General features: G+C 36.9%; 1 protein-coding gene and 1 pseudogene across 2 annotated transcripts in view; both read right to left on the bottom strand.

The window, feature by feature from the left end:
- C6H11orf49 (chromosome 6 C11orf49 homolog) overlaps positions 1-20,646 on the bottom strand; it is a 320,660-nt gene that overhangs the window by 235,891 nt on the left and 64,123 nt on the right. For both annotated transcript variants that reach the window (XM_037838577.1, XM_037838576.1), the window contains exon 2: positions 14,664-14,766. In XM_037838577.1, the coding sequence (XP_037694505.1) occupies positions 14,664-14,766 (103 nt within the window). The remainder of the gene's footprint in view (positions 1-14,663; positions 14,767-20,646) is intronic.
- LOC119536051 lies at positions 555-3,887 on the bottom strand (annotated as a pseudogene).

The raw sequence follows: 20,646 nt of genomic DNA on the forward strand, positions 1-20,646 counted from the left end.
ACAGATTTCGCTGATCTCAGCAGTTCCACGTTTTCATGAGTGTTGTATGAAGTATGCCCAAAGACAGATTGCTCTGTGGTGTCCAGTCCACGCAGTTCCTGGCTTTTTACCTACTTTCCTGGAGGAGTAACTAAAACATACAGCTCACCAGTCTGCCATCTTGCCCCGCCCTCCCTATCATCAACAAATTAAGATTTAGAAAGATTTAAAAAATTCTACTAGACCTCATGGTCATGAAAGAACTAGTCTGGGTAACACTTCTCCTTTTCCGCTTGGTATTCTTATGAAAACACTATGTGGTCATATCATATTTGGCACAGCTTGAAAAAAAGGAGCAAAGAATTTTGCAAGCAAAACTCCTAAGCATTGTCATGTTAACCTAAGAAAATTTCTAAAAGCTTTTATATATTAGAAAAGGGAAGGGGAGAGTTTTCTAAATATAAACGTATATATTAAATATAATATCCAAAACTCTGCCCATACAGAAGTCTACTGGCCCATTGCAAACTGGTCCACAGTGTTCTTTGGACAAATATTTATAACTACACTCCTTTGTATTTTAATATCTATTTGAAATTATGGTATTGCACTTATTTTTGAGTATGAAGTTTTGACACTTTTGCATAAATCCTGAAAACTTGCTTTCTTTGGGCTGATAAGAGTGATGAAACACCAGTGCTGTAATTAAGCTCAACCTGCCATAACTGTTGCCATAGTTCTGGGTTTTATTTCTGGGTGGTATATACCGATATTTGGCATGTTGCTTGTTGGCTGAATAGTGCTCTCAATCTTAGAAAATGGCTCAAAACAACTGGAGACTCACCTATCAGTTGAATGAGCTCTTAGAAGCTCATTGAGGATGGAATGTTTGGGATGTTCTTTTTCATTTTCATTTTATTTTTTTGGAGTAATGAAAATGTTCAAAGATTGATTGTGGTGATGAATGCACAGATTATACTATGAACAAGTGATTGTACACTTTGGAAGACTGTATGTTATGTGAATATATCTCAATACAATTGCATTTAAAAAAAAAAAAGCAGCAGCAGCTTTTGGTCTTGGAGAAGCAGCTGATTTTCATTCAGGAGCAACAACTGCACTGATCTCCTTTGAGTCTCAGTATTGGATCTGTTTAGTGTTAAATCTTGGGGCAGAGGCATTCTCGCCCTTTCCAGTAACTTGCTTTTAACTGGACCTAGAAAAGATTACTTTATTATTTTCTTCGGATGGAGAATTTATCCCCTGAGATGAGCTAATTTCCTTACTCTTGTGGATACTGCCTTGAGAGTTTGATGAAGAATAATACTTTCTTCTAGGAGATGAATTAACTTTTGGCTCTGATATCTTGATTCTCTTCATGCTCAGAAACAAAAGTATGAGAACTACAATAATTGTATAAAAGGCAGGTGCTTTATTTTTGGATAGGTTTTCTTTTCTGGGGTAAGGCTAAGTATGAACTTAACTTCTGGGATCCTTTTTAAAAAAAAACCTTTAACTTCCTTCTCTGAAGTGAGTTCTTTGTTGAGTTCCTCTTTATTCACATCAAGTACAACAGCAATGGAAATTGACTTAGTAATGGTGCCAGGTGGGGGGGTCTCTTGTGATAACATCATCATTCTTTTCCATGTTATGTATCACATCCTGTATGCTTTTGGAACTTTTCAGTAGATTCTCTTTGGGTTTTTCTGATTGTCTTACTCAATTCTTGGGAAGTGTACTATATATATAATGCTTACTATTTCCATGATCTAAATTGACTTTTGTGTGATCAAAGATCAGGAGACTTCACCTTTTAAGCAGATTCTCATTCTGTTGGTTCTTGATTTTCTGCCTGCTTATTTAAACATAATTATATATAACTAGTTGTTTGACTCTCTATGGCCATTTGTAGTATGGTTTAAGACTGCTGAGTGGTTATCAGGAACCTGCAAAGTGTGCATTATTGGTGTCTTTGACTGCAACAGAACCTTGGGGACTGATTCTGGCAAGGGTTTGTCTGTCAAATACTGTACACTTGTAGGGGTATCTGGGATCTCTTTAAGCATGTCACTTTCCTGGGAACCAGTTATAGTTGAATTTGAGGAGCCAGACACACAGCTGTTAACTTCTTGCTACTCAGATAAATTGGGTTTAAATACAAGATTTACAAAGTTGAGAATGAGTCTAAAGAGCTTTGGCTTTCAAATTCTCAGAACCGTCATAGCTCTCAAACTGGTACCCTAGAGCTGATTCATTTGAATCAGGTGTAGCTTCTGAATGATCATTTAAATAGGAGTCAATTCTCCAGTTACATAGGAATGACTGTGTGGTATGTTCAAGTGTTGGCATTCGCTGTTGAAAAAAACGAATATGATTATCTGTCCTATTAAAAGACCTCTGCGCATTTAAATTCCTGACCGCAAGAACTGTTTTTCTCTGGGTGAGCTGACTGGCAAAACTCTGGGCAGGTGTGGTATGGTGCTTTGCATAGCCTCCCCATGATGATGATGCCACACTATCTGAAGGCCTTTTCCAATTACCAGGTAGCGATTCAGAGCCCTGTTAAGCAGCAGATATGGAGTTGTTTCTGGCTGTTCCCCAGCATAACTATGTCCTTTCCAGTTTTCATTTATCTGACTGGATTGATACTGACAGATTTTATTTGGACCATTAAAGTTGGGAACAAAATGAGGTTTGCATCTATGATTTCTTATGCTATATTTGTCATGTTTATTTCAAGTACATATCCCTCTGTTTCTGAAGTAACTAGAATCTAGTTTATGAAAATTATCTTGTCTACCAAAAAGATTTCTTTGACTAGAAACCGAAGCTAATGAAGAAACTGAATGCTTGTAAGTACCATTCTCCAGAGTGCTTTGCCATGTTTCACCCTTGCTGATTCTTCCTGAGAAAATGAACTGGGGGCACAAGATCTAGCAATATAGAATTCTAAATTCTTCATCAAAGGACTCAAACAGTTGTCCTATGATTATCTGAACCATGCTGAAGTAAGCTTTTTCAAATGACCACATGAGGCTGTAAGAACTATATATAACTTTCTGTCAGTCAACTAACAAAAATTTCTCTTTCAATTTTCCATGGAAATACGCTCCTGGTTTTGAAATGTAATCTTGGCCTTTTACTTGTCTGCACTCAAATATTCCTGAGACGTTGAATTTGACAACTCTGTTCCTCAGTCATATTTAGAAAATGATTAAAATTGGGCGCATCAAGCAGAATGTATATAGATATCCCTCAAGTTAATACATCAACTATTTCTTTGAAAATATGCACATCTGTAAATACATCATTACTAAATATAGTACTAAAGCAATGATCTTTCTTGCTTCTTTTATCATCTTCCAAATAGTCCCCTTTATTGTTAGAAGGTGTGCTCTTGACAGGTGAAAGAGGTCTATATGGGTACCTCCTAAGAGTCCAGGCATCACATATGGCCATCTTAAGTCAAGGTTTGGAGCTTCCACATCAGATTCAATGGGCCAGTAAGTCCCCAAAGATGAGGCATCATCACAGGAATTGTCAGGACTGTATACTGTACTTTGTGTAACTTTCTGGACATTTTTCAAAAACAAATTAATTCCTTCCTCAGCTAAAAATTCTGAAATTCATTCTTTAGCAAGAAATTCTTGGTATGCTTCTCACCCATGTTCAATCAGCATATCAATGGCTATTGGATACCATTCCTTATAGTGAGTGAGGCTCAATGCAGTTGTCTGATTTATAATCATCATTTAATGAGGAAAGCATTGATGAGGTCTCCGTGCTTGCAGGCATTTGACAATAGCACTTTCAAATGTCCATTCATGGAGTGGAGAGAGAGGTGGCCAAAAGTGCCCCCAGCAGCATGCAGCTGCAGCCATCACGTTGTGCCTGCCCCTGCAGGCTTGCTTGCTGGACAGTGGCGAGAGTGAAGGAGGCAACTGATTTTTGACAAGGCTGCCAAGTCCACTCAATTGGGAAAGAAAAATGGTGGTGGGGAAACATGATATCCATATGCAAAAGAATGAAGGAGGACCCCTATCTCACACCATGTACAAAATTAACTCAAAATGGATCAAATACCTAAATATAAGAACCAGGAATATAAAACTCCTAGAAGAAAATGTAGGGAACCATCTTCAAGACCTTGTGGTAGGCAATGGTGTATTAGACTTTACACCCAAAGCACAAGGAACAACAAAAAAAATTAGATAAATGGGACTTCATCAAAATTAAAACCTTTTGCACATCAAAAAACTTTATCATGAAAGTGAAAAGACAACCAACCCAGTGGGAGAAATTATTTAGAAACCATATATTCAATAAGGGTTTAATATCAGAATATACAAGAAATCCTACAACTCAACAATAAAAAGACAAAAACCTAATTTAAAAATGGTGAAAAGACTTGAACAGATACTTCTAAAAAGAAGATATACAAATAGCTAAAAAGCACGTGAAAAGATGCTCAACATCACTAGCTATTCGTGAAACCACAATGCAAGTTGAAACCACAATGAGATACCATTTCACACCCATTAGAATGGCTGGCTATTTAAAAAAAAAAACAAAACAGAAATTACAAGTGTTGGAGAGAATGTGGAGAAATAGGAACACTCATTCATTGCTGGTGGGGATGTAAAATGGTACAACAACTGTGGAAAACAGAAAGCTAATTATAGAATTACCGTATGACCTGGCAATCCCTCTACTAGGTATATATCCAAAAGAACTGAAAGCCGGGACTTGAACAGATATTTGCACACCGATGTTCACAGTGGCATTATTTGCAATACCAAGCAATGCAAGCAACCCAAGCAATCTATTCAACCAATGAATGGATAAACAAAATGTAGGATATACATACAATGGAATATTATTCACACTAAAAAGGAATGAAGTTCTGATTCATGTGACAGTATGGATGAACCTTGAAGTCATTAGGTTGAGTGAAATAACTCAGACACAAAAGGACAAATATTGTATGATCTCACTGATATGAAATAATTAGGTTAAGCATATTCATAGAGTTAGAACCTAGAATATAGGTTACGTAGGGGCTGGAATGGGGGTAGGAATGGGGAATTAATGCTTAAATTGTACAGAATTTCTATTTGGGTTGATTATAAAGTTTTGGAAATGGATGGTATGCATGGTAGCACAACATTGTGAGGGTAATTAATAGCACTGAATTATAAATATGTATGAGGTTAAAAGGGAAGATTTTAGGTCATATATATTTTACTAGAATAAAAATTAGGATTTTACTTCATAGTGAACCCATTGTAAATGACGGGCTATAGTTAACAGTATAATTATAAAAATATTCTTTCATGAATTATAACAAAATTACTACACTAATGCAAGGTATTAATAATAGGGTGGTATGTGGGAAAAAAACACACCCTAATGAAAACTCTGGACTATAGCTAATAGTACAATTATAATATTCTTTCATCAATTGTAACAAAGGCACCACACTAATGCAAAGCATTAATAATGGCAGGGGGTGGGGTGCAGAATATGGGAACGATGTATTTCTACATTTTTCTGTAAACCTACAACTTCTCTAATTAAAAGAAAATTGAAAAAAATGAAAGTGAAGAGTCTATTAATGTCAATGGATCAGTATGTAGTATTAATGTTAAGTTCCTGCTTTTAATAAATACACTATGGCTGTAGGAGATGTTAACATTAATGGAAGTTGTATAAAGAAGATATGGGACCTCTAAATTAGTTTTACAATGTTTTCGTAAATCTAAAATTATTACAAAAAGAAATAAGGTGAAATAAAGATAGTTTCATAATGGAAGTTCCCTGAGGGTTAAGAGTTATTTTTGTTTTTTTTTTTTACAACTGTATCCCTAGTGCATAGAACCCAGACTAATAACAGACTAACACATAAATGAATGAATGAATGAATGAATGAACAAAAGTAACAGAAGCTACCATTTATTAGACATTGTATTTTAGAAGAATTTCAAGCACTCTATATTCATTATCTCACTTCTTCCTTCTAACAATTATGTAACATGGAATTATCCCTATTTTATAGATGAGGCTAAGCAATCTGCACAAGATCACATACTAGTAAGTGGCAGGTACCTCAAATATAGACCTACCTTACCCGAAAGTCTGTGTTCTTAAACCCTATTCTATAATTCTATAGTGCTTTTATGTCACATAAAACTGTGTCCCCCTTCCTTTTTACTTTTTCAAATTCCACTCACCTTTCCCAGTCAAGACAAAATCCTCCATGATGTCTTTTTTTTTTTTCAGAAGAAATCCTTTATTTTTCTCCTTTTTAACTTCTTCCTTTAAAAATGCACATAATTCTTCACAGTGGGGTAGATAATAACCTTGCACAGATACTTTTAAAAAAATTTTTTATTAATTAGAGAAGTTGAAGATTTACTGAAAAATCATGTAGAATTACAGCATTCCCATATTCTGTGTCTGCCCCCCACTCTTAACACTTTCCATTAGTGTGGTATCTTTGTTACAATTGATAAAAGAATATCATAATTGTACTATTAACTAAAGTCCATAGTTTACATTAGGATGTCTTTTTTTTCCCACATTATTAACACCTTGCATTAGTGTGGTACTTTTGTTATAATTCATGAAAGAACATTTTTATAATTGCACTAATTAACTATAGTCTATTGTTTACAATAGGTTCACTGTGTTGTACAATCCTGTTTTAACTTTAAATTTTTATACTAGTAAAATATATATGACCTAAAATTTCCCCTTTTAACCATATTATGATGCCTTACTTAACTACCCTAGTACCCATTATTTTACCTTACTCTCAATTCTCAGAGTACTGGGCCACACAATTTAATTCCATTATATAAATCTTGTATTGTTATATAATTGTTTGCTAATCAATAAGCATTATCTCCTCAACCAGATTATATCTCCTCATAGGCAAGGGACCATATCTTATATACCTTATATAAGGAACTTTTAAAGCTCTTGAATAAAAATATTTTGATAAAATCATGAAGAACATTTAGTTGGAAAAAACATGCAAGGAACTGAGTGTTTTTGAATGCTTTAGAGATCAGGCATGTATGGTTTAAGATTCTAAACATAAAATTTGACTCAGAAAAACATTACCTTAAAAAGGGTGGGTGTTACATAAAATTTTCTATAGTAACTTTTTCCTGATGGCAAGTTAAGGGACGTTACGGGCAATTTGGACATAGCAGTATAGTTCTCTTGGTTGAACCCCATAGAGAGGGCATATATTTTGCCTAGAGGGTGAAGAATGAGATTATGCATATGGACAATTATCCCCATAGCATGTAAACTGCAGCTTGTGTGGTGTAAATATCCTCTCCCTGCCTGGAACCGCCTGTGTAGCACTCTCTTTGGGCTCTGTGGTTTTTCAGTACATTCCAACTGTTCAGAGGCTGGGGCTTGGCTCAGCCAGCACAGATAAACAGCTTCCTGGAGCAGGCCGCCAGTGTGAGGAGCAATGACCTCAGTAGGGAATGTCTGCTTTTCATTACCCGGAGCACATCACTGCACCGCTAGAACTAAGAGAAGGAACGATACAAGTTGGTTAGACTTGACCGACTCAGGTCTCCCATTATACCTTGAGTTTTTTAATCTTGGCAGCCAGAGGACTGAGGTTATGGACAGGATGTGGGGAAATGGCTTGTAGGTGAAAAAAAGAAAACAGGAAAGAAATGCTTTTTAAGGCTCTTCTCTGAATGACCTAAATGATGAGTGAAGTGGCTAAGTCATGCAGGAAATCATCAAATGTTTTTAATCTCCAAAAAAGTACACAAAATGCAGAGTAAGCGAGAATGTTATAGGAAGAGAGACTAAAAAGTCCCCAAGATCGTCAACTCTGGTATCATTTAAAGGGAAAGAAAAAGAAGACTATCACTTTCCAAGAGATGTACAAAGTAGGAAAGAAGTAAAAATCCCAGAAAAGTAGAGCTAAAGGGGAATAAGAAACAATGAAGATGAATTATATATAGCCATTTTGCAAATGTCATTTCACTTGATTTGCACCACAACCCTGTGATTTAGGCATTATCATCCCTAGCAATGATGCAGACCTGGAAAATTATAACATGAGGACATTAACAAAGGCATCTATTGGTGCTGTTACTTAACGATAAAGGAATGAATTCCAGGCTCCTTCTATGGCCACCCGGGGAAAAAACGCTTTTCCTAAATTTCTTTCAGCATAGTATTACCACTTTTGCAGCCCCAGAACTCAGCAACCCTGGAACCAACATGACCTAAAATAAATTTAGATGCTCATGTCTTTTTCTGATAGGACATTTTCTGCTTTGCTGGTCAGAACTGCATCTAATAGTTGAAGAAAGGAATCAGTTATGGTCGCAGACAGGAAATTGGTTGGACATGACCCCTCTTGAGGGATCCTGAGAAACAATTTGTTTCGTGGAGAAGACATTGACTGTAAAGATGCACCTGCTATGGGGCTGGAAGCTAAAAGACAGACAAACATTTTAGCAAACGAGAATAGCAAAGAGAAGCTTCATTTGACTTTCATTTTACTTTTCTCAGGGACGAAGAACCTTTGCGTGACTGCCAAAATTTTAACCGTCTTCTTCTTTCCCTTCTACCCCTCCCCCAGCCCCATCCCAGTTCATTAAAGGCCCTCTGGTTAAAGGTGCCAGATTGTGTCATTCTTTCCTGCTCTTGTGCCAGGACTGTGCCAGCCAGCATCATAGATCTAAAGTACTTAGCAAATTATGAAAGGATTAAAAGCAAAGTGAATTTAAATGGTTCTATAGCTGATGAAATAAAGCTTCTTAATTTCTGATGAGCTATTTTACATTACTAACAGCACTTAAGTTAATTCAAATTTGTGAGTATCTACTTCATTGCCAGAGGAATACTCAGGGAATTATCAGAGTAGTGGGGGAAGAAGGAATATCAGGACTTGGACCAAGTAAAGATTCTTTACATTATTTATAGATTGAAATAAATAATTTCTCTAAGAAGAGATATTTTAGTGTGGAGAATTATACCTAAATTTCATACTAGCTAACTGCAAAAGCAGCTCCCATGAAAAGAGAAATAATATTCCTAGATCCTGAGAATACTGCAGCCAAGGATGAGGTTCCTTCATTTCCTTTTATTGAACAGTTTCACAACAGCTAAATTTCTTTAAATTTGTAGAAGAGAGGGGGTGGGGAGCTGAGGTCTTTCCTGACAGGGAAAATCTGGGCCCAATTATTACTTCTGTAACCTTTGACACAGGTTTCTAAAAAAGTCAAGGAGCAGTGGGCTGTGAAATCACATCCCCAGTTACCAGGTCAAGTGCTGTTGGATGGTTTCCTGTAATCATAACATGAAAGGACTGAAGCAGAGAGATGGATTCAAGCATACAGGCAGCTTCTTATATCACCAATGAATCTGACTTTTTAAAATTTCAAAATAGACTTTGCTGACTCTAAACTCAACACTATGGCTCCCCAGAGTCCTTTAGCTATAGGTTATCTCTGACAATATAGAGAAGAACCAAAATCCTCTACACATTTCACAAGTGATGGCTTAACCGAAATGCCTGTTCCAGTAACAGTGAGGATAGGCTTGCTTTAACTCAAGGCAAAGTCTATTCCTGGCAATTATCTGAGTCTATGAGAATCCAGATGACGACAATGAAAAATGGGTAAATTTCTGTTATAATGTGTCAATTCCAGCTAAGAACGGAAATACGGAAAAAAGATGAGGGGGAGGAAAGCAGAAGAAGCATTATCCCTTTTGAAGAAGCCTATAATAGGATTAGTTACCATTACTTCACCACACCACATTTTGGCTTAATTTAACAATAATAAGAAGAGAAATCATGGAGCAGAAACAGCCCAGAGAAGTCTCCTCAAGTTCATCTCTCATTCAAACGCATAAGCCTGGAAAACACGGGAGTCCTGGTTCATTTGGTTATATTTCTTATTGCCCAAACCTCTACTCCTCCATTATTATGGACATAAGAAGAATCCAAAACAGCATTAAATGCTGGGCAGTGGATAATTTCTTAAGAAAATATCTGCTAACTTTACACCCTGACTGATCTAGATTGCTTGAAAAGGAAGTGGATCATATTTTCATGGGCCTAGAGCAACGGTTTTAAAAAAAGAAACTAATATTTTATATCCATGGATTGTTGTCATTAGAGTTACATTTTAAGTGATTTAGAAACATACACAATTAGAATTTCCCTTTGTTCTCTAGTAGAAAATTAATGAAGTTTACATTTCATGTTTTTATTCTAATTAAAACAATAAAAAAGGAATTTGATATTGGTAATTTTATGAGAGTATATAAAAGGTATGCAACTTTCCAACTGAATTTTGGTCATTAATATGTATCAGAATAGAATTATTAATGTTCTTTTCCTAAACACTGACAAGTAAACATTTCTATCTCCATATTTATATCATACATTTGATATCACAAATAATTTTATTACTTTCCCTTATTATGAGCAGCGCATGAGGGAGGCCAACCACCCATGAAGCAGCTTTTACACATACTGCCTATTAAGGGTATTCCATTCTGAGTAGCAGCAAATAAAATCAATCAAATAATTTTTTTCAGTTACACATAGTCTAGATAATCAAGGTGGACAAAGGGAAGGTGGGTCACCTGAGTGGGTTGATTTCCAGGGCTAATGTCACCTCAAATGCCACTTCCTCTGAGGGGACTTCTCTGGCCATCCTATCACATTACTCTGGTTGTCTCCTTGTTATTTACCTTGTTACAGTTGCCAGCTGTGTAACCTCTGGACTCTTTTAATAATTCTGAATTTACTATGTGTAAATGAAGATACTATTAATAACCTACCTCAAGTGTTGTAAGGATTAAGTGAAATAAATACGCTATATGCTTAGAATAGTGCTTAGCACATAATAAGTTTTTATTAACTATTAGCTATTATCAACATCATCAGTTTACCTGTTGCTTGACTATCTGCCTCACTAAAACACTAGGTTCCTGAGGACAAGTACCTTATTTGTCTTGCTATGTCTCCATTGCCTATTATACATAGGCACATATAAGGTGCTTGAAAATACTGAATGAATAATTCTCATGAATTATGCTGTCTTGTGTTCTTATGTATTCTTAAACTTCCATCAATGAAGGTAATTGGTATTTCTTTTCCTTGCAACCAAAACAGTCATCATGAAAATTTTACCAAGAAGCTAAAATCATTATTTGAAAAAACAAAACTGAGACACTTGATCACAAGAAAGACCTCTCCTAGGCCCACCAACCAAGACCACAGAGTATTATTCTTTTCTATATTAGTATGTGGAGGGCAAGCTCCCTGATGCCAGAGTGTTCTAACTATTAATTTAGCCTTTAAGGAATGATTCCCAATTATGATAACAGAATTCAGCCTGTTTTTCTCTCATCATTATTTTTCCAGTGTCTTAAAAAGCCACATTACTCATTTTATCATTATCACGAGAACCTGGTCACACTCTGCTGTGGTTTCTAAATTACAACTACTCTAGCCTCATTTTCTTGGACATACTTCTCCAGAGGTCCTGACCTGGTGCTGACACTCAGTCTATTCCCAGAGCAGCACCTCTAACTATTAAGTCCTTTGACCTTCCACTGGTTGAAGGACAACGTTCAGAGATAGAGGTTGCATACAACATAAAAGAAAATCCTCTGGGACTTAGCACCCTTCTTTCATGAGTGTCCAGAGGAATATGAACTAGAGAGCTCCCAGTCTTACAGACACACACACATACAGCTCAGCTACTCATGTTTTACAGCTTATCCAGATTTGCTGGAACAATCATGGGTTTGTTTGAAAACACCAAAAGCCAAGGAATGACAGCACAGATGAAAGGACAAACAAACCCAGAGAAGAAAATCAGGAGAAAGCCTTCCAAAAACAATTTAAAAGAGTACTTTTACCATTGTTTAAAAGTATATCACCCATCATTAAATGTATGAAAAGCTTAAGGTGTGAACTTGAAACTGAGAGTGGCAGTGTACTGTTAACAAATTAAAAAAAAAAAAAAAGACAAATCCTGCTTCTTTTTGTTTAAAGCCAGCTTCAATTGTATCTCACAAAAGACCAATACTAAACATTCAAATGGCAATGAACCAATGTCACCAGACAAGGCTATGTGATAAGCTTTTCAGAGTATAGGTTAGAAGGGAGAATTCAAAGAATTGTAGAAATTACAGCTAAAAAAGACCTCAAAATATTACCTGGTTAGGCCCCTAACAACATTAAGCAATACAGTGACTTGGAGACGGTAGAGAATAGAGAATAGAGTTTGTAATACTGAAGACCAGGCTTGATTCCTGACTCTTACTAGCTTGTGAACTTGAAGCTATTTTAACGTTTCTGAGCCTTGTCTCCTCAGCTATAAAATAGAAATAATAAAACACCTACTTCAAGGAATTGTTATAGTGGCTGACACAGAGTATGAGTATAATAAAAAATCCCCCATTGTAAAATACAATGATTATTAGATTATTATTATTACTACTAGAATGCATTGCTAACAAACTTTACCAAGACCTGATGAAATCATTTCATAGATGAGACAACTGAGGCTTAGAAAAATTCAGAAATTTGCCCAAGGTTATAGAATAAGGAGCTTTTCTTTCTCCTACAGTAGTACTCTTTTCATTCACTGTGCTTCTTCCTCTATGAATGAATACTAAACTGAGCCCTGAAAGAGAAGGATTTTCACAAGATAAATCAAATTTAGAATCAAAGTAATATCAGGGCTTCTACCATTTAGGTCTCCTTGTTTACCAAATACTACCTCCTATTTGGTCATATATCCAGTCTGTCAAGGCTTTTACAAAAAAAAGTTTTTGGAGCTTTGATGCTGGTTCATTTCTCAAAATGACTTGCTCCAGGCCAATATGGAGTCTCTTGGAGTTACAAAAGTGTCAGGTATAGGCCACTCACATACATTATGTAAGTTTTAGTTTCCTGGGGACGAGAAACAGCTCACTTGGCCATAACATTTGAATCAGCACCTTGGAAAATCTTAAGGTTTTTTTCAACAGTGTATTGGTAGAGAAAAGCTATAGTCAGTAGAATCCTGAAATGGTTATCAAACATACTATTGGGTCTCTAGGGTTCAGTATCAGATACATAGACCAGTGGGGTTCCCTTTTGGAGTGTTACTCACATGGGATACAGCTTCTCAAATGGCAGAATATAGAGCTTTACAAAAAAGAATCAAAAACAAAGAGAGAAAAAAAATAGTCATTACTAACAAGATTAAGAATAAGGGTTGATACTATACGATAACTTAAAACATAGACAAACACTGACCTATTATGTGCTCAGAATCGCAACAAGCACTGGGAATACAGAGAAGAAGTAATGATCACTATCCTTATAAGGAACCAGTATAATAGGAAAAAGACTTATAAAGGAGAGGGGGATGTGGGAAGGGGAAGTAAAATTTTAAAAACCAGGAAGAAGCACTGCCCCCAAAAGAGTCGTATATTACTTGGCAAGGAGCCACAAGAGTGCTGGTACAGATTAAATGACCTAGAAACTTGAACCCTAAACCTGGCAGTTTTGTAAAAGCAAGCAAGGCTAATTCAACCTCAGTCTTTATTTCCTACCCACCTCATTTGCTTCAGCTCACACCATAAGAACATGTAAGATTTCTTTCTCTACATCATCCTCCTTTAGAAGACAGAGAAGGGACTTGCTGTGCTCCCAAAAATCCTGTTTTTCCCAGGAACTTGAAATTCCAATCCATAAGAAACCCAGATTTATATACAAGAAGTATAGCTCAGTACAAGAGGTAGGGAGAGTCAAGAATTACCCTAACAGTAACCCAAGTTTAGGCTGTTAGAATAGCCATCTTATCTCCAAGGAGCCTCTGAAGAACAGAAAGGAAAAATTCTGTTTTCAAGGAGGAGGACTTAAGTTCATGATTCATCTTAAATGGAAGCCTTTAAGAGGTTAAGCTTCCTCTCTTAGAATGTTTCTCCAAATTCAGAGAATCCAAATCATTATATAAATAGGTGATGGCATATTGGTAATAAAAATAATGCTTTGTATTTCTTTAGCACATCTTTTCACCAAGATCAAGGTCTTTTGAAGTGATTATCTCATTGAACTTAAAAAAGTTCTGTAATATTCAAAAAGGATAAACAATCATTTTGCCTTTTACCCAATGCAAACATACTTTACAAAGAAGCATGACCACTCGAAGACATAAACTAAAAGATGATCTGCCTCTAGATATACTCTTGAATTGTTAAATGACTGACACAATATCCTGTAGAAAGAAAACTGCAGAGGAACCATCCTAAACATGGAAAAAGCCAGCCATGAAAAACACAGGCTAAAGGGAACCCTGACTAAAGGAAATCAGAGTGAATATTTTGAATAAAAGAAAAAGTGAAAATTAGAAAAGGAACCTAAAGAAACAGATATAATAGATCAAACAAGCTAGTTGCTGAGCTACATGCAGTCATGACCATTTATAAGACATATCACCGGTCAGAATTAGCTACACCAAAGGCATGCTTCAAAACATGTTTGGGCAGCCCTCAGCTAACTTACCAAAACTAAGCATTCACTGCCACTACATAATCGGCATTGTCCTGTTCTATTCTTCATGTACCCTGCCTGCTTCCAAGAGCCTCCTCTTGGCCCACCCTATTGGCAAAAGCATTCAGGTACTTACTATTCAGTGAAGAACCTGGCAATGCCATATTGGCTAATTTCTTCCCTGTTCTCTAGCAGCTGGCACACTGCGTCCTCCATGTACGTGAGCACATGTCGCTGAGCTGCAAACAAGAGGCAAAGAGAGAAAGAGGAAGTGAGAGAAATAAAAACACAAAAAATTCTCCTAATCCCAGTAGGAAGCTCTTTCAGTTAGCTAATGCTGCCATTAAGCAAAATACCAGAAATGGATTAGCTTTTACACAGGGTGTTTATTTGGTTACAAAGTTATAGTCCTAAAGCCATGAAAGTATCCAAACAAAGGCATCAACAATAGGGCACCTTCACTGAAGTACACTGATGGCTTCCGGAAAACCTCTGTCAGCTGGGAAGGCATAGGCACGTGGCTGGCATCTGCTCCGGGGTTCTGGTTTCAAAATGGCTTTCTCCTAGGATGTTTCTCTCTGGGCATCTGGGGGTATTCTCTTAGTTTCTCCGAGGCAAACTCTGGAGTAGCAAAAGTTTACTTTCAATGGCCATCTTCATAATGTCTCTCTTGGCTGCAGCTAACATCAGAGGTCCACAACTCCAAGAATGTCTAAGCATCAGCGTTAGCAAGCGTTTGGGCCTGTGTGGCTCTTCTCTCTCTTTTTTTAATTAAATTCAGTTTTATTGAGATATATTCACATACCATACAATCATCTATGGTGTACAATAAACTGTTCACAGTACCATTACATAGTGATGCATCCTTCACCCCAATCTATTTTTGAACATTTTCCTTCCACCAGAAAGAATCACAATAAAAATTAAAGAAAAGTAAAAAAGAACACCCCAACCCCCCATCCCACCCTATTTTTCATTTAGTTTTTGTCCCCATTTTTCTACTCATCCATCCATACACTGGATAAATGGAGTGTGATCCACAAGGCTTTCACAATCACACTGTCACCCCTTGTAATCTACATTGTTACACAATTGTCTTAAAGAGTCAAGGCAACTGGGTTGGAGTTTGATAGTTTTGGGTATTTACTTCTAGCTATTCTAATACATTAAAACCTAAAAAGTGTTGTCTATATGTGGGGAACCAAGCCTTTCATGTTACTCAGACCATGTCCAGGGTGGTGGCCTGGAACGCTGGGTCGCAAGCCTGCATGGAACGCCATGCAGGCACACTTTGTAAAGATGTGTGTCTTGTGACTATGACAGCAGCGTTAACCATTGACCCCAGATTGTTCCTTCTTATCTGCAGCAGGATGTAAAGATTAATATCTGAGAGACCCTGAATGCTTTTGATTATGTAGCATAGTCTTGCTTTGTGTAACAAATGAATAAATAACTGGAGCACAGGTGCATTAGCACCCACTTGGCGCACAATGCTGTGGGTCCCCTGCTCCCTTAAATCTTAACTTTGTGTCTGTGTTTCATTTCTGCGTCGCCCCGTCAGCACCATCTATATAGTTCGTAAGAATGTCCACCAGAGTGACCTCTTGACTCCATTTGAAATCTCTCATAGACTGAAGTTTTATTTCGTTTCATTTCGCATCCCCCTTTTGGTCAAGATGTTCTCAATCCCATGATGCCAGGTCCAGATTCATCCCCGGGAGTCATATCCTGCATTGCCAGGGAGATTTACACCCCTGGGAGTCAGGTCCCACGTAGGGAGGAGGGCAGTGAGACCACCTGCCAAGGTGGCTTAGTTAGAGAGAGAGGGCCACATCTGAGCAACAAAGAGGCACTCAGGGGGAGACTCTTAGGCACAATTATAAGCAGGTTTAGCCTCTCCTTTGCAGTAACAAGCTTCATCAGGGCAAGCCCCAAGGACAGAGGCTCAGCATACTGTCAGTCCTCAATGATTGTGAGAACATCAGCAACAATCCAGGTGAGGAAGTCCAACACTTCTGTGTGGCTCTCTTTTAAAGTACTCCAGTGATTAAATCAAGACCCACACTGAATGGGTGGGGCCACACCCCCATGGAAATAATTCAATTAGAGTTATCACCTACAGTTAGATGGGACACATCTCCAAAGAAACAACTTAATCCAAAGATTCCAACCTAATCAACACTAATACATCTGCCCACACAAGACTGCTTTAAAGAACATGGCATTTCGGGGAACATAACACATCCAAACTGGCATAGAAGCCATGGAAGTCAATCAAGGTGTTGGCTCTCCATTAGCCAAGTAGACATGGGATAGGAAAATCAAATTTGCTGGACCTAACTGAACTACAGTCTCAAGTGGTAAAATTAGGGATGATGCAAAACACAACCTACTCCCATCTCACTGGCTGTCAGTATCGGCACCTACCCTCCATCTTCATTTGTGTAACGAGAAATGAAGGAGAAAGGAGCTTTAGCCGATACATCTGGAAGTTTTTTTCTTTCCCCCTCTTTCTACTCTCTTCCACTTCTGATTCCCTCAGAAATTTATCCCAGGGAGTTAGAGAATCCATGCCTGAAGCGTGGATGGTCTGGTAGTAAAGAAAACTCAGTTCTTTTAAAAATAATCAATGAAAATGTTTATGGGCCATGAAAAGTTCAGTACTGGAATAAACATAAGTTATTATCATTGGTAAATGATAAGACCATAAAACCAGGATGATTCAATTTATTAGAAATCATGTTTTCTGCATTTGTTGTAACCAGGAAATCTGTGAATTAATCATGGACTTGTAATAAACGGCATGGGTATTAGAGTCAGATAGGCCTGGGTTTGAATCATGGCTCTGTCTTTGGTACTTAATCTTGGGTAGTTACTAAACAATCTGCACCTGTTTTGTTTTTTATCAAGCATTGAAAGCAATGTAATTTAACTGTTTCTCAAAGTATGGTCTGCATCACTTGGGATGTTATATTAAAATGCAGATTTATGGGCACCATTCCTGACTTGGTGAACTTAAATTTCACTGGAGCCCAGGAATTTTTAATAAGCACCCTTGGTGCTTCTTATGCACCCAGAAGTTTAAGAATCATTGGTTTGGAGTTCAGAAAGACCTCCAGTCTCAGCCCTACCAGTTCCTAGCTGTGTGACCTTGAGCAAATTACTCCCCAAGCCTGAATTTCCTCATTGTAAAATGGGGATAATAATAGTAGTACCTGCATCATAGGGTTGTGAGAATTAAATAAGATAATGCATAGAAAACACAACAGTGCCTGGCATGTAGTACATCATTGATTATATATTTTCTTAAAAGCCTATCTCAGAAGATGTTGGGGCTATTAAATGATATAACTTCAGTAAAGATCAAAGGTCAGAGTTCTTATATTGAAGCTGCTCAACAAATTTTTATTCTCTTTCCCTGAATTTTGTCTTTTGGTATGACAATGGTATCCAGCACACTTCCCATAGAAGATTCCAACTCAGTGTTTCCATTTACCATCCAAAGAATCAGAAAAATACTTTCTTCTGGAGCACAGAGAACAAAAAATCCAAATGTGATGAATATCCTGCCAAAAAGAAATTCCATGAAGTTGCTGCCAAAGTTGTCATTTGCTTCTTGGCCACAGTTTCATCCCTCAGGAAAATATGCAGAAGTTACCTAAAATTTATGAAAACGAGTGTTCAAAAAACTATTCCTGAAATCCTGATAGCTCAGTGAAGCTATAAATCAAATAAGTTTGTCTACCCAAGCTGAACTCAAGGTCTTCATCTGACAATGGTGACCTAAGATTTCACCATGTTTGCACCAACCTAAAATCCAGATAAATCACGTTTGCATTCCATCACTTGTTCTATCTATATGAGTACCTCCTAAAGTTAACAATTATCAACAACTGTGAACATCTCTCCACCCCACCCCCCAAAAAAAGATGTGAAAACAAAATCTGTGCTTTATCAACAGTGCATCCAACTGAATAACTATTTCTCTAAGGAATGGCCAAAACTGAGAGTGAAGTTGTGAGATAATACATGCCAATTTCCGGCATTAATGGCTTTCAAAATACCAATCATAATAATTAAGTATATATATAATCAGAAAGAAAAATATGGCAAAATATTGAAAGCAGCTATATTTTCACCTCTGTACTCTCCTCCCCTTCTTTTATCCACTTATCCTGATCTTACAAAAAGATTCCTTCCTTGGGCAATATGGGCTTTTATGACTTAGATCTACCTAAGGCTAGTAAAGTATTGTTTTTTCTTTTGATGACAGAAATGAAAGCTTCCCTGAGAAGCAAAGCCTACTGCTTCTCCTCCGTAGCTCCAGGGACTTAAAGTCATTGTGAAAGCCCTTTATGCAAGAAACATTTTCAAAGCAATTAGAATCAAAATACTTTTGTCCTAACAGAAAAGGGGAGGAGTTTTCTGGAAAACAGGAGTTGGAACATTCCTTCTGTACATCCCCACTGCACCCCCCAAAATAGACTGTATTTGTTAACCTTCATCTGTCAAGCAAATTTTTAGAGTTTAATTACCAAAACATTCTCATGACCCAAAATAGAAACTTTCTGCCTATTAAGCAATAACACTCCATTTCTCTTGCCCCCAGCCCTTGGTAACCTCTAACTGACTTTCTGCCTCTATGAATTTGCTTATTCTAGATTTTCATATAAGTGGAATAATACAATATTTATCCTCTTGTGTCTGATTTATTTCATTCAACATAATGATTTCAAGGTTCACTCATGTTGTAGCATATAGCATAACTTCATTCTTTTTGACAGCTGAATAAAATTCCATTTTATGAATATATGACATTTTGTTTTTCCACTCATCAGTTGATGAGTACTTGTGTTGCTTCCACCTTTGAGCTACTGTGAATAATGCCACTATAAACATTGGTTTACAAATACCTGTTTCAGTTTCTGTTTTTAATTCTTTGGAGCATATACCTAGAAGTGAAATTGCCGGGTCATATGGTAATTCTATGTTCAACTTTTTGAGAAACTGCCAGACTATTTTCCACAGCAGCTGCACCATTTTACATTCCCACCAACAATGTATAAAGTTTCCAATTTTACCACATCCTCACCAACACTTGTTATTTTGTTTTTTTAATAACAGCTATTCTAGTGGGTGTGAAGTGGTAACTCATTGTGGTTTTGATTTGCATTTCCCTGATGACTAATGATGTTGAGCATCTTTTCATGTGCTTATTGGTATCAGCTACCATTTTTGAGCACCTGTGCAACTTACCGATAATGTGTCAGACTGTAATTTTTTACATGCGTTATTTTATTTAGTCCTCACAACAATTCTATGAGATAGGTATTTTTATTACTTCCATTTTACAAATGGAAGAACTGAGACAGAATTTAAGAAACTTGCTCAAGATCATAGCTAGTAGGAGAAGAATCCAGGATCTGAACCAAAAGTTTGTCTGATATCAAAACCATGCTCTTAACATTATACCATATCACCTCATCACTTACACTTTATAATCAGTTATGCAAATAAATATTGTCTTTATTTTACACAGAGTACAAAGGCAGGGGTGTATGTTAACAGTAAAATCAACTGAGAGATGTTGTTGACTTACATATATGTGAAATTTACATGTGTGTGTGTGTTCTGTCCCTATCTGCATACATATACATGCCAATTAGCATTTGTGTAAAGTTAGAACTTGTGCACAAATTTCAAAGTTCCTTACAAAGAATCATATCCACCCCACCCATTCCTAGTACACAAACAAAAACCAGAAAGCTCTGTGACTCTTTTTTTTATCTTCATTTTATTGAGATATATTCACATACCATGCAGTCATACAAAACAAATCGTACATTCGATTGTTCACAGTACCATTACGTAGTTGTACATTCATCACCTAAATCAATCCCTGACACCTTCATTAGCACACACACAAAAATAACAAGAATAATAATTAAAGTAAAAAAGAGCAATTGAAGTAAAAAAGAACACTGGGTACCTTTGTCTGTTTGTTTGTTTGTTTCCTTTCCCTATTTTTCTATTCATCCATCCATAAACTAGACAAAGGGGAGTGTGGTCTTTATGGTTTTCCCAATCCCATTGTCACCCCTCATAAGCTACATTTTTAT

The sequence above is a fragment of the Choloepus didactylus genome, chromosome 6 (assembly GCF_015220235.1).
Source record: "Choloepus didactylus isolate mChoDid1 chromosome 6, mChoDid1.pri, whole genome shotgun sequence".
Lineage (NCBI taxonomy): Eukaryota > Metazoa > Chordata > Mammalia > Pilosa > Megalonychidae > Choloepus > Choloepus didactylus.